The 15325-nt window shown below is 39.7% G+C and overlaps 1 protein-coding gene across 3 annotated transcripts in view; it reads right to left on the reverse strand.

Moving 5' to 3' along the window:
- LOC122551633 (dipeptidyl peptidase 4-like) overlaps positions 1-15325 on the reverse strand; it is an 83551-nt gene that overhangs the window by 22012 nt on the left and 46214 nt on the right. For all 3 annotated transcript variants that reach the window (XM_043693869.1, XM_043693870.1, XM_043693871.1), the window contains 6 exons: positions 11821-11945; positions 11696-11743; positions 9727-9825; positions 4854-4923; positions 740-934; positions 513-567 (listed from right to left, as the gene is read on the reverse strand). In XM_043693869.1, coding sequence (XP_043549804.1) covers positions 513-567; positions 740-934; positions 4854-4923; positions 9727-9825; positions 11696-11743; positions 11821-11945 — 592 coding nt within the window. The remainder of the gene's footprint in view (positions 1-512; positions 568-739; positions 935-4853; positions 4924-9726; positions 9826-11695; positions 11744-11820; positions 11946-15325) is intronic.

Consider the following 15325-nt stretch of genomic DNA (forward strand, 5'->3'; position numbering starts at 1 on the left):
CACAGCAGGTCAGGTAGTATCCAAGGACAGGGAAAGTCGACATTTCAGGCACAAGACCTTCATCAGGAAGCCTATTCTTGATGGAGGGCTTGTGCCTGAAACGTCAACTCTCCTGCTCCTCGGATACTGCCTGACTATGGCTCTGACTCTCCAACATCTGTAGTCCCCACATTCTCCCAGCAGAAAAAAAAATAGCCAGGGTTCCCATTTTGATGCTCATACAGTGACTCTCAAAATTATCTGTGCACATGGAATGGCTAAATATATCTGAATACATCTGTTTTACCTTTATAGTTGAATAACCTGCTATTAGTCATTTTCATGGCCCAGAAAATGAAGAGTAAAAATTGCCCTGTTTATTAAGTACACCCATCTCAACTAACTAAATGTCCTAAATTAAAGTCGCTGCTAGAATTCATGTTGTCTTTACCATTAACATGATACAAACTAATCCTAATGTACAACAAACCAATAAGAGATTATTTGTACCAAAAATAAATTTGATAACTTACCCAGCCCCAGATTGCTATCCTTTTCTCATCAATGTATCCCATTTTAATGAATTCTCTGCAGAGAAACAAAATATTGTTCAGTGTCTGAGCAGATAAGCTAATATTACAAAATTGTCTTCAATATCAAAATGATAAGACTTTTAAATTTATAGAAAGTTAGAAGAAATTATGGCACTTAAAAGCACAATCATAATGCATGATATTATTAACTTGGATTAACTGTGCACCTTGCTGCTGTGATTTGATCTTCCACTTCATAAGTTCCCAGCCTTCGATATATTGCATGCATTATTTTGTCACCTTGATAAGCGCTTCCCCTCCCATCAAAACTGGCCACAATAATCTCCTCTGTACTGGCAAGGTAAGTCGCCCATTCAATTGAGAAGCGGTCATCAACTTTTTGACTGCCTGGTCCTCCATAGCTGAAAGAAATGTCACAACAATGGTATGAACAAAGTTTCTGAAAAAGCCCTGAGGTATTCAATTGTGGAAATACTTTGCCACCATCAAATTTACTTAAAGCAACAAATCTGAGTTAATAATTGAAATGTTTTTCTTGGTTTTACTATTAGCCAAATATGAACATTCAAGTGAATTTGTTTGCCAACTAAGGATTTTGAATTATTTTCAAAATTTCAATGCTTGTAAATTAGTATGATTTCAGTAAATTATCCATATATGAAGTAAATTAATACCTGGAATGGTAGGTCTAACATATGAGGAACGGCTGAGGATCCTGGGATTGTATTCATTGGAGTTTAGAAGATTAAGGGGAGATCTAATAGAAACTTACAAGATAACACATGGCTTGGAGAGGGTGGACGCTAGGAAATTGTTTCCGTTAGGTGAGGAGACTAGGACCCGTGGACATAGCCTTAGAATTAGAGGGGGTAAATTCAGAACAGAAATACGGAGACATTTCTTCAGCCAGAGAGTGGTGGGCCTGTGGAATTCATTGCCACAGAGTGCAGTGGTGGCTGGGACGCTAAATGTCTTCAAGGCAGAAATTGATAAATTCTTGATGTCACAAGGAATTAAGGGCTACGGGGAGAATGCGGGTAAGTGGAGTTGAAATGCTCATCAGTCATGATTGAATGGCGGAGTGGACTCGATGGGCCGAATGGCCTTACTTCCGCTCCTATGTCTTATGGTCTTTTATCCAGCAACACTATGGGAGAGACTAGAAAAAGTTACAGCTCCACCACGTGATGATAACACAATTTGCAATTGAATTGTACTGACAGTTTCATTAAACTATTCTTTATTATTCTTCATTATTCTTTGCTAAACTAACAAAGACGTCAACAGGATGGGAGAGGTACAAGGCTTCCATGTGGATCTAAAAGGAGCATTCATGTTCTTCATGTTCAAGAACAAAAGACCACAAATTTAAAGTGATTTATCAATGTAATACGTGAACCAGCTTTTTCACACAGCAAGTAATTGGGGTCAGAATGCACTGCCTTGAAGAGTAGTGGAGGCAGATTCAACTGATGTGGAGATGCCGGTGTTGGACTGGGGTGGACAAAGTTAAAAATCCCACAACACCAGGTTATAGTCCAACAGGTTTAATTGGAAGCGCTAGCTTTCAGAGTGCTGCTTCTTCACCAGTAGTTGTGGAGCAGGACCATATGACACAGAACCTATAGCAAAAGATTACAATTTCATGCAACTGAAATGATATATTGAACAAACCTAGATTGCTGTTAAGTCTTTTATCTTTTAGAATGGGTTGCAGGTTTTGGTTCATTCATATGTCAATCCCAGAACTTTTTTTAAAATCACATTCTCGAGATAACTTAAGGTTTTATTTTTAAAAAGTGACATCTCAGCTCAGATAATGCATTAAAGGTGTGAGGTTAGAGTCTGGCTGCATCCCAATCTTGAGTCAGACTGTTTCTATTTCCAAAGTGGAATTTACAAAATATTACATGGATTGATTGCCTGCAGATTGTGCATTTTTGAGCAAAATAGAACGTATCTGCAAATATAATTCTGCAATTACAAATTCATCCCATAGACCTATACATGTGTGCACATGCATCTGAGACAGAGACGGAGAGAGAGTGTGTGTTTGTGTGTGTGCAAGCTTGATAAAGTGTGTGTGTGTGAGAGAATGTGATGGAGTCTAAGCCTGTGAGAGGGTGCGAGTGTGGGGAGTGTGTGTGTGTGCATGAAAGAGAGTGTATGTATGAGAGAGGGTCTGCGTGAGTGAGAGAGTATGTAAGAGTGCATGTGTATGTGTGTGTTTGTGTGCATGAGAGAGTATATAGCATGGTGGGGTCACCTGTAGCGTGAACCCAAGGTGCCAGTTGAGGCCATCCCCATAGGTTCCAAAATTGGCTATCAGCCTCTGCTTGGCCATCCTGAAATCCACCTTGGACGATGGTCACTAGAAGATCCGAGGCCCAATGTGCCTCCCCGACTGGGAGGAAACACCCCTGTCTGGTGATTGTTGCACTGTGTCCATTCATCCGTTGTTGCAGCATCCGCTTGATGTCACCGATGTACCATGCCTCGGGGCATCCTTGCCTGCAGTGTATGAGATAGACAACATTGACCGAGTCACAAGTATCACTGTGTATGCGGCAGATACTCATGTGACTCGGTCAACATTGTCTATCTCATATGCTGCAGGCAAGGATGCCCCAAGGCATGGTACATTGGTGAGATCAAGCAAGTGCTATGACAGTGGACGAATGGACACGGCGCAATGATCACCAGACAGGGACGTTCCCTCCCAGTCAGGGAACACTCCAGCAGTCAGGGGCATTCGACCTCGGATCTTCGGATGACCATCCACCAAGGCCGGCTTCAGGATTGGCAACAACGTGAAGTGGCCGAGCAGAGACTGATAGCCAAGTTCAGTACCCATGAGGCTGGCCTCAACCGGGACCTTGGGTTCATGTCACACTACAGGTGACCCCACTACACTATACACTCTCTCTCACACATGCACATGCACACACAGACTTATATACTCACGCAGACCCTCTCTTATACACATTCTCTCATAGATACATACACACCCCTCACACACACTCTTGCATAGGTTTATACGCCACCACACACACACATTACCAAGCTTGCGCACACTCTCATGTGCACTCACATGTGCATACTCACACTCACATATGCACACTCACATGCACGCACACACGTATAAGTCTATGGGTGAATTCGTAATTGCAGAATCATATTTGCAGATACATTCTATTTTGCTCAAAAAATGCACAATCTGCAGGCAGTCAATCCATGTAATATTTTGTAAATTCCACTTTGGAAATAGAACCAGTCTGACTCAAGATTGGGATAGAGACAGACTCTAACCTCACACCTTTAATGCACTGTCTAAGCTGGGATATCACCTTTATTTTATAAAACTTTAAATTCTCTCTAGAGTGTGACTTTAAAGAAGTTCTTGGATTTACATATTAATGAACCCATTCTAAAAGATGAAAGACTTAACAACAATCTAGGTTTGTTCAATACATCATTTCAGTTGCATGACATTGTAATCTTTTGTTATAAATTCTGTACCTTTTCGTCCCACTCCACAACTACCAGATGAAGGAGCAGTGCTCTGAAAGCTAGTACTTCCTAATAAACCTGTTGGACTATAACCTGGTGTTGTGTGATTTTTAACTAGATTAAACTGAGGCATTCTAAGGGTTAATGGATGATTATTTGGATACAAATAATGCGCAAAGGTATGAGAAAAAACAGGAGATTGGTAGTGGTAGGTAATTATACTAATTCAAAGAGCTGGGACAGACATGATGGCCACCTTCTTGAACACTTTAATTCTGTGGTACAAGAAAGAAAATGAAGTGTTAAAAACTTACCCCTTGATAGACTAGTTTCTAGCTGTAGCTCCCACCAGCTTTAGCCTTCAGAGGTAGCCATCAATCTACTCTTACTCAGGCTTCAAGTTAAACCAGCAGTTTAGGCCCTGGCGACATTACTGGAACTCAGTCTGGTATTTAAAGGGGACCTTGACAAGTTGTCCATTAGTGTCCAGTCAGGTAACAAAACATTAGTCATGTCCACTGCTCCATTTGTACTGTTCCCCATCATTCCGACTGAGCAGTGCATTAAAATCAAGGGCACAGAGTCAGAACTTGTTTGTGTTGTGTAATAAAGTTAGAAGCTATTTATTATTAGAAGGAAACCCTTAGCTCATATATGGTACAAACCTAAGCTTATATTCAGGGAACAACATAGTTTTGGCAGTTCAAATGAAACATGAGGCAATAAAAGAGAGAGGAATGCATTGTGCCAAATGTCATGGCTTTCATCAATTTTTTTTTAGGGAGGAGTAGACTTTGGAATTACACTTACACATCAATAAGCAGAGGATACTTTTTTGATTCATCAAAATTTGGTGGGAGTATCATCTGATACCAATAATCTGAAAAAAAAAGTATACTTAACACAATTGCCATTAACACAGAACACAATGTGTTTTGGAATAGAACACATAAAATATTGTCACTTTTTATTTCTTACTCATCTCACTTTAAGCAAATATTGATGATGGATCAACCACTTCCTTGTAGGTACATGTGGACCATTTATTTGTAATTCTTATCAGTGCTCTCAACCTATGAATTAAACATTAACCAACTTTCAAATAGAATATTTCACAAGTGTGTGCTATAGTTTCCTATCAAGCTGTTGTTTTCGGTGAATCCAGAGCAAATACCATTTTTGCCACTTTCATTGTTTACTGCATTTTACCCTTGAATTAATTTACTGTAATCATGAGAGCCAATTCAAATAATAGACTTCAAATGAATAAAGTAATAAGCCTGTAGCATTTTACAATGTTTAATATTTGCTTATTAAAGTGAATGCTCTGTGCTGTACACTAATGTTCATTTTAAAAGCTCAAGAAAACTTGATGCATACGATTTCTATACACATAATGCACTGAATTCCTCCCGTATTTTGACTAAGTAACTTCAGGAAGCTTCATGGAGGATTTCTGGCTATAGCACATCATGACTTTGCTCAGGCAGTCCTCTGCCACTCACCTTATTGATTAATTAAGCCACTCTTCTTTTTGAATTGTGGCCCCACATCATCAGGCAAATTTCCAATGTAAATAGTGCATTCCTCTAAGCTACACTTGCCAATAAGGTTTATAAAGATTTGATTGTTTTCAATGAAATAAAGAAGCTTTTTTAAAATCATTTTTGTGCAGTGTGTATGTTTAAATTGCCTGATTACCTCTCCTTGACTTTTTCTGCTCAATACCCCAGGACTAACCATGGCTAACACCCTGGACTGAGACCAGACAATGCCTTTGACGGAGGATGGCTGAAACCTCTAACTGACCATAGTTCCCCTTCACTTAACAAAGGACTGCCTCTCTTAAACTTTCTGACATGACTAAACAGTTGAATCGTACTCAATGTGCTTGCCGTGTAAGCTGCTGGCAAATGCTGCAGCTTTGACATTGATGTAACATGGTGCCGTATTGAAACATCCCTACTGCCTTGACTGTTCAGTAATAGCAACAATAACATGCTGCCTGGCTTTCAGTCTGCATGAAGAAACAAAGCAAGGCAGAGATGCTGTGAACATTCAAGTAAGTTCAAAGTGACTGAGCTGTGAAAGCAAGCTAGGAATCCTGAGATGTATTCTGTTCTGATGAACAAGATGTGTGTCCCTGCCAAAACAGTGACCTGGTAAAGGTATTGCAATGCAAGGTGTTGGTGAACTCCGAAGTGCAGCAGCAATGTCCTGAAGTGGCTCCTGAATTAGTCCAAGATTGGTTACATGGTATGCTGAGGCTGGCTATGGATGTGGTTGTTGCCCATTGACCATGCCGGAGATATTGGTGAATGAAGGTGAATTTAAGAGGACTGCAGAAGCAGCTGGCCACCCTCACCTATCAGGGAAGATGGGAATTAATGCTGTCCAGTTTCTCACTAGTGTCTGGGAGAATCTGGAACTGCATAGAAATGAGGCAAGATTAACTAATAACAACATACAAATGCATGGAAATAAGGCCCTTGCCCTTTACTCATCTTCACCTAGCTGTTGAAAGCTCAAGAAGGAATTCAAATTTTGTTTGCTCGACATTAAAACACTCACTTTTACAATTTTGCTGTATTTTTCTGAATTTTTCGCCATTGCTGATGCTGCTTGAAAGGCTATGAAACTTCCACTGAAAGTTTTATTTTAAAGAGGAATCAGAAGTGAAGGGGCGTGAGATACCCAAATGAGAAACTATCCAGTTTAAAATAAAGCACAGAGTATGCTGGCTGAAAGGGTCATAAATCAGATGGCCTGTCTGCAAACTTCCACTTCACCCCATCCCACGAGAATGTACTGTTGGCTCAACAATACAATACTGTTGGTTCAACCATCCTCATGTCCTGTCCTACCTGCCAATCTTTCTTCCCAGCTGTCCAAGCTATCACCTTCATCCCCACCTCCATCCACCTATTGCACTCTTAGCTACCTTCTTCACAGTCCCCCCCACCCCACCCCCCACCACTGCCCTTCTATTTATCTCTTCACCCCGGAGGCTCCCTGCCTCATTCCTAATTAAAGGCTTTTGCCCAAAGCGTCGATTTTCCTGCTCCTCGGATGCTGCCTGATCTGCTGTGCTTTTCCAGCATCACTCTAATCTTGACTCTGATCTCCAGCATCTGCAGTCCTCACTTTGACTTAATACAGTACAATCACACTCGGCTTTGAAATTATGAAAGTCAAGTGGAGATGCAGAAATTGGCAGCCTGCCTGCCATTTTGAAATTATGCATTAATAAGCTATTGGACTTGTTAATAAATTTTCCACAATTTTTCATTGCATGTGAAAATGTTCAGGAGTGTTTCACAGCAGGTTATGATGAGGAAACACAAGGACAGAAGAAAGGGTCTGCCAGCAGGACAGTGGCTGAATGCATTTACCAGGTTTGCTGGTGAAAGTGGCAACAGGTTGTTTTGAAACAATTTTTTAAAGTTTTTTTAAAATCTTGCATACAAAGAGAATTTGAGGGAGGAGACGGCTTAAGCTTTGTAACAGACTGACTTTGTGTTTTGAACATTACCCAATTGCCACATGGCGTCTTGGGCTACAGTCCCAATTTGGGTCTGGAGCTACTTCTTTTCAACTCTAATTGGCCTGCTTCCCATTGGATAGCCACTCAATTTTCTGGCTTCTTCCCATATCCAACTGAAACCAAAATCCATTTCACAGAACTCCCTTATAGCACTGCTACTGCACCACGTCGCAGAATCATTACCAGATTATATTATATCTACAGTCTAAATGGGCTCGGGGAAGGGACAGAAATCACAGGCTCCAATAAGAGACTATACCAGCACCGACCTTTGACATTCAGTGGCATTATCATCACTGAATCCCCCACTATCAGTACCCTGGGGGTTATCATTGACCAGACAGTGACTAGCCATATAAATACAATGGCTACAGAAGAAAGTTAAAGACTATATCTTGCAGTTTTTTCACTGTCACTGGATCAGAACTCTGGAAATTCCCTCTAAGGGCATTACAGGTCTGCTTACAGCATGTGGACTGCAGTGGTTCAAGATGATGGCTCTCCATTACCTTCTCAAGGACAACTAGGGATGGGCAATAATTGCTGGCCCAGCCAGTAAAACCCACATCCCATAAGCAAATAAAGAAAAAACCCTGATCTGAGACATTGAAAGGATTACAGGCATAAGGGAACTTCCGGACATCGATTCACATTTGATTAAGATTAGCAATAGTGGTTAACTAAGCCATTAAAAAAAATACTGCAAATCTTTCATCACATCATAAAGAACGTGTGTCCCTATGGTGACTTCCCCTGTTACTTAAAAACATTTCAAGCATCATAATGAAAGATGAATATAAATTGAGATGTTTGATATGCTAGAGTATACTTCAATTGTAAATATGCAACTTATTTCTTTTACTTTTTGCTTCTAGTATCCAACATTCTGTTGGTATATTTTAATATGAAACTGTGAGCTCAAAATGCTCAAAATTTACATTCTCAGCTGCAATTTAAACAGTTATTGTACATATAAATTTGAGAAAATGAATTGATAAATATGAACATTTGTAGACAGGAAAACATTTTATAGTGCATCCAAACTGTTGCTAAATATGATGGTCATTATTTAATTAAGCTTTTAAATTTAATATTTACATAATTTAGAGCACAATACCCCTTTAGTGTGGGAGCAGGCTATTTGGCCCATATAGTCCACACCAATCCACCGAAGAGCATCTCCCCCATACCATCCCCCTACCTTTGTTCCCATGGCGAAACCACCTTGCCTGCATACCTTTTGATGCTATGGGCAATTTAGCCTGGCCAATCCACCTAAGCTGCACATCTTTGGACTGTGGGAGGAAACTGCAGCACCCAGAGGAAACTCACACAGACACAGGGAGAACATGCAAAATGCCACACAGACAGACAGTCACCTGAGGGTGGAATTGAACCTGGGTTCCTGGCGCTGTGAGGCAGCAGTGCTAACTACTCAGCCATTGTTATATCCCAAACGTGAGCAATGAAATTCCTACAATTATGGAAATTTGCAACATTTCCTCGAAGGCAAGATCTCAGTGCTATTAAAAATGTAAATGTAAAGGTGTACTGGACGTTATCATTGTACTTTAGACACATCAATATACTGCTTTAGTCCTTCTAGCAACCAGGAAAAGATTAAACATTGACTGATTTTGAAGGTGATTTGTACCTGAATTCCACTTTCCCAATTTTGTTCCATATGCCTTCATATTGCAATCTAACAAGAAACTCTACTAGTTTCAGTCTTCAAAGGTTCAAATGTCCTAGTCCAGGCCACTTTCTGGGGACCCAATTTCACATTTTCACTATTTTTACGTTTAATCAATTTTACACATTACACTGGAATGTCCTAGCACCAATTTTAAGATTATGTATTTTTTCCCAATTCCCCAAAGATAGATCTTCTCCATCTAATTTTTATCTAAAATCATAAAACGTTGAAACACAGCAGAAACCCATATAGCTTACACTGCTCATGCTGACCTGTTGGTAAAACTGTTCAATATTCAAATTTAGCAGGAACATTGCCTATCTATAAATACTTCTTCCATTGGAAGTGAAAATCATTGCCAGCAATATGACTGGACCGAAGTAAAGCATTATATTGATGAGTTTTTTTTTAAATTAGATTTTCTGTACAATAATTAAACTTACTTGTGCCATCTAGTTCTAAAGACTTGACAACCTTTGTTGGCATCTGCATATTCTGAAGATTCTTTCTCAATTCTTTGTTGTCTTCAAGAGATTCTATCACTTGAAGTAAAAAGAAAAGATTTTCTTTCCACAGACAATATTCGCTCTAACAGTCATCAATCAAGGTTTAGTTACCAGATTAAAAGAAGCTGGATGTACAGTTCAGAAATTACTTATAACAACAAATAATCTAGTATATCAAAACATAATGTGATTCTATAATGAAGCATGTTTTTACATTACATGACAGACAATGGAATCAAGATTAGATATATTAGAGTCAAAAAGTGTGGCAATGGAAAAGCACAGCCGGTCATGCAGCATCCGAGGAGCAGAAGAGTTGAAGTTTCGTGCATAAGCTCTTCATGAGGAATAATGAAGAGGGTATGCTCGAAACATCGACTCTCCTGCTCCTCAGATGCTGCTGACCGGCTGTGCTTTTCCAGCACCACACCTTTTCATTCTGATCTCCATCATCTGCAGTCCTCATTTTGTTCTCTTAAATGTATTACAGGCTGCCTTCTTTCTAAGTATTAATGCAACTACTCTCTGATGCCATGGCATGTTTTGTAATGTGAAGTTTTCCACTGGTGAATGTGTTAAAGTTTTGGAAGTGATCTTTCCTTGACTAATAGTAATCTAACTTTGCTGTAAACATTGTAATGAAGTACAGTGAAGTCAGTCAAAATTGGACAGCAATGGGACAGTGATGGTAAATTTAAATTCAAAACTCAACGTTTAAAAAATAAGGAAATCTGATCAATAATAGTATTATGTTAATAATCTTTCAGAATATGGATATTAGTCCATGATGCTGAAACAATTAAAGCAAAAAAGAAACATTACTTCACTTGAAACCTACACTTTATTTATTTATTGCTTTGAAACATTTTAAAAAGTTATCTTCATCATCTCTCACCAAATATCTCCAAATACCAGCTGCAACCCTGAACATGGGATTCAAACTTTTTTTAAAACAATGGGGACCCATAGGAATCCTTAGCTGCTTCACAGCCAATCCTATTTCACAGTAATCCAACACCTGAATAAGAGTTTTTGGCTTGCTGCTGTTTGGAGTTGAGGGGGTTACCGTATGAGGAAAGACTGTGTAGACTGGGATTATATTCATTGGAATTTAGAAGAATGAGAGGGGATCTTATGGAAACATAAAGTTATGAAAGGAATAGATAAGATAAAAGTAGTGAGGATGTTTCCACTGGCGAATGAAACTAGGACAAGAATGCACAGCCCCAAAATTAGGGGGAGCAGATTTAGGACTGAATCAAGAAGGATTGTGATTCTGGAATTTCGAGCCCAGTGAAGGAGTTGAGGCTTCCACAGTCAATGTTTTTAAAGCTAAGATAATTAATCCTTTGAACAGTAAAAGAAGTAAGGGTTATGGTGAGAGGGCGGGTAAGTGGAGCTGAGACCATGAAACGATCAGCCATGATCTTATTGAATGGCAGAGCAGGCTCGAAGGACCAGATGGCCTACTCCCGATCCAAGTTTTATATCCTTAGGAATACCAGCAAGTACAGAATGAGGTGCATAAGTATGACCTTTAAGTAGCTCTTTGGAGGCTTCCAGGTGCCAGACTGCCTTCCAATTCTTTCACTTTGAGCTTGGCTGGGGTGAAGAATCTCAACCTTCCAGTCAATCAAATGCCCAACCCATCCAACTTCTAAATTCACTTTGGAGTGGACACCATTAAATTCTGCTCAACATTTCTGTGGCATTCATGATTGGGACAAAGCCCATGGTGGCTTTTGATGATGATGTCTTTTCATCAACACGTTAAAATTAGTTTTGTGTATAGACCATGAGATTAGACATTTTCATTAAATAAAAAGAGTGGGGACTCAGTCAGATAGATAAAATACACATTTTAAATACAATCAATTCAGTTAAGCGGTAGCAAAAGAGTGATTACCTTTATCATTGGTAGCATTGACAAGTGTAAAGATGGGAAATCCAGGACCTGAATAGAATAAAGAGCAAACATGAAAGTCATCCCTGGATTTTATTTTCAAAAGTTAGTTTCTGTAGCTCACTTACCATAACAGGATAGCATGTAATATTGTCCATTTCTGTTGAAGTATGCAGAATAATATTGACAGAGTGGTCCAAGGAGTTCACAGGTAACGCATTGGGGTTTCAGAGAACTTGTTCCAATTTTAATTCTACAAAAGAAAAAAGTAGTAGTTAAATGATGTTTAGGAGCCGGAAACAATTGGAATTTAATTTTATTTGAAGAACAGTTGTGAATTAGTTGTAACCTTTCAAAAACCTTCAGAAGTGTCAGGAATATCAGAGTATTCACAAGTCAGTACAGTTTCTATCTTTAAAAAGATGGACAATATTAAACAGGCTAACTAAAAGTCAACAAAACCAAATATACTGTGGCTAAGTATTAGATTAGATTCACTTTATTGTCAGGTGTATCGGATTACAGTGAAAAGTGCAATGAGTCATCACTCTTGGGTGCCATCTTAGATTCCTAAATAAAAAGCAAGAAATTAAAGATTTCAGACTTGTCCACTTCTCTCCAGCTGACAATGACCATCTAGAACTCAGCTCCCATTAGCCTACTTGACATTGATCTCCCTAGCTCGCTTTCCTAATGCTGGAAAATTGGTTGAGCCATGGAATCTCCACCATAACTGCTGTAGCCTTGCCTCACGCGCCTGGTGTGTCAGCCTTGTCTGAGATGAGTTCTGCGTTGGGTTTGGCAAGGTCTTGGATCTGGGCACCTCATGCACCTCCAATGCCACCCCCTCCACTGCTGCTGCTGTTAAGACCGAGCCCGTGACAAAGTAATCATGTCTTTATTTTAATTATAGTGTATATACAAATAAAGTGCATTTTGTTTCAAGCCTGACTGTTTGATCAATCAGATGGCATCCAGAACACAATGTCCTACACTTATCTTTAAAATAAGAATAAGTTAAGGCCTAGACGATGATTGAAAATGATTGAAAAAAAATATGGATGTGGCTGGCTCAGCTGCACAGTGTTGTCTCCATGGTCTGCCCAGGAGTGGATGATCCCCAGGTTCAGGAGCTGAATGCTGCTTATCCTGCGACTCCCATCTTACTTACCACAAGATATCAAACATATTAAAAGATATCCTAAAAGAAGTTGAATAACAAGAGGATTAAGAACATAAATAGGATTAGGAGCAGGCTATTCAGCCCAACATGCCTAATTTGCCATTCAACAAGATCATGACTAATCTGCTTCAGGCCTAAACTCCTCTTTCACTGCCATCAACTCTGTGATGTTTCAAAAATTTATTTACTTCCTCTTCAAATACTTTTAATGATCTAATTGCCACAACCCTCTGGAGTAGAAAATTCCAGATGCTTACTAACCTCTGGGAGAAAAACCTCCTTCAGTTCAACTCCTTGTCAGTTTTAAATGAGGATCACCTTATTCTGTAGCTATGACCCCTAGTTTGAGAATAGCCCCACTAGTGGAAACAACTTTGACATCTACCTTGTCAAGACCCCTCAAAATATTGAATATTTCAATGAGATCACCTCTAATGCTTTTACGTTCTAATAAATGAAGGATAAAACTGTTTAACAGTTTTTGATAAGACAATTGCTTCATTCTACTGAATGCCTTTGATGAGATTCCAATGTCTGTATATCCCATTTTAAAAAAGGGGATCAAAACTATTCACAACATTCCAAAGGCAGGTCCACCAACAGTCTGTACAATTGTAGCAAGGCATCCCTGTTTTACAAAAATCCATTTGCCTTCTTGCTGCACTGCATATTAACTTTTTCTGCTTCATTTACAGTGTTATTTTAAAGGTAAGTGTGAGGCACTCTGTTCTGGATGCAATCTGATTGGTCAAACAGCCAGGCTTGAAACAAAATACACTTTATTTGTATACTATACTTAAAATGAAGACAAAGTAAAAATAAAAGAAAATTGGCTTAATGGTAACTCTATGAAATGTGTGAACTACTACTAACATCCCACAAACACACTCTTGGCAAAGGCAAATTTGGGAAAATAGATTGTCTCACATCCAATTCTAGCAGCAGGAAGAGAACCCCAGCTTTTAGCTAAAAGAGAGAGAGGAATAAAAGCTTCCATATTCCGCTTCAAGACACCAGCAGCTGCTACTGAAAGGTAAAACTAAAAAAAAGTCCAGATTCTGTGGGAGCTTGACTCCACCCATTCATGGCCGCTTCTATTGTTCTAACTTTTTAAAAAAGCCCAAGGCCTCACAAGCTTCATTTTATTGGCTTTGGAGCAGACTGCTCAGCACCTCTGTGTCAGCCATTCTTTATAAAAAGAGCCAGGGTAAACTACACCTCTTAAAGCCATAGCATCGTCATAAACAAGGGCATTCAGATCTCTCTGCTCTGCAGGTTGTTGATTCTGTCTCCATTTTAATAAAAAAGTCTTCCTTTTGATTCTCCCAACTAAATTGCATGATCAAACAATTTCCTATATTAATCTCCATTTTCCAGTTTTTTGCACATTTATTCAACCTATCTAAAACTCCTGGCAGATTCCTTCTATTTCATTTCAACATGCCCTTCCATCTATTTTCATATCATCAGCAGATTTGGATATGTTTCACTCAGTCCCCTGCTTCAAATCATTCACATAGGTAGTAAATAATTGAGCACCTAGAACTTATGTTTGTGGCACACTACTAGTTATGTCTTTCCAACTTATAATAAAGCTAATTAATCCTGACTGTCTTCTGTGTGCTAACCTATTCTCAATCCATGATAATTCAATACTATATCTCCCCAACCACATAGCATGAGATCCTATCTTGTGCAATAACCTCATGTGTGGCACCTTGTTGAATGACTTCAGAAAATCTAAATGCAATACATTCCTGGATCCCCTTTATCAGCCCTACTTGTTACAGTCTCAAAGAGCCCTCTAAGGCTGAAACAGAACACCTCTAGAGTTAATCAACAGCAATGAATCATAGAATCTCTATAGTGTAAAAAGAGGCCATTTAGCCCATCAAGTCCACACTGACCCTCTGAAGAACATCCACCCATATCAAGCTCCCATAGACTACCCTCAGAAGCCCACATTTTACCCAGACAAATCCATCTAACCTGCCTATCCCTGGACACATATAGGGTAATTTAGCATGGCCAATCCACCTAATCTGCCCACTTTTGGACTGTGGGAGGAAACCGGAGCACCTGGTGGAAACTCATGCAGACACAGGGAGAGCATGCAAACTCCACACTAACATTCACCAAGGCTGGAATCGAACCAGGGTCCCTGGCATTGTGAGGCAGCAGTGTTAACCAGCATGCCACCCAAATGGGCGGATGATGCTCATTCACTCTTCTAACAACAAAGATCTTGGGCTCTTGTCAGGCAGTAGTAATGTCCCGACCCCTAAACTGGGATGCCTGGGTTCAAGTCCACCTGCTCAGAGGTGTGTAACAACATCTCTGAACAGGTTGATTCGAAGGACAGGTTAACAACAGAATTCTTGGGGGGGGGGGGGTCATGTGGTAGTGCCCTGACCTCTGAGACAGGACTCTCAAGGTCAAGTCCCATAAGT

The sequence above is a fragment of the Chiloscyllium plagiosum genome, chromosome 7, assembly GCF_004010195.1.
Source record: "Chiloscyllium plagiosum isolate BGI_BamShark_2017 chromosome 7, ASM401019v2, whole genome shotgun sequence".
In the NCBI taxonomy this organism is placed as follows: domain Eukaryota; kingdom Metazoa; phylum Chordata; class Chondrichthyes; order Orectolobiformes; family Hemiscylliidae; genus Chiloscyllium; species Chiloscyllium plagiosum.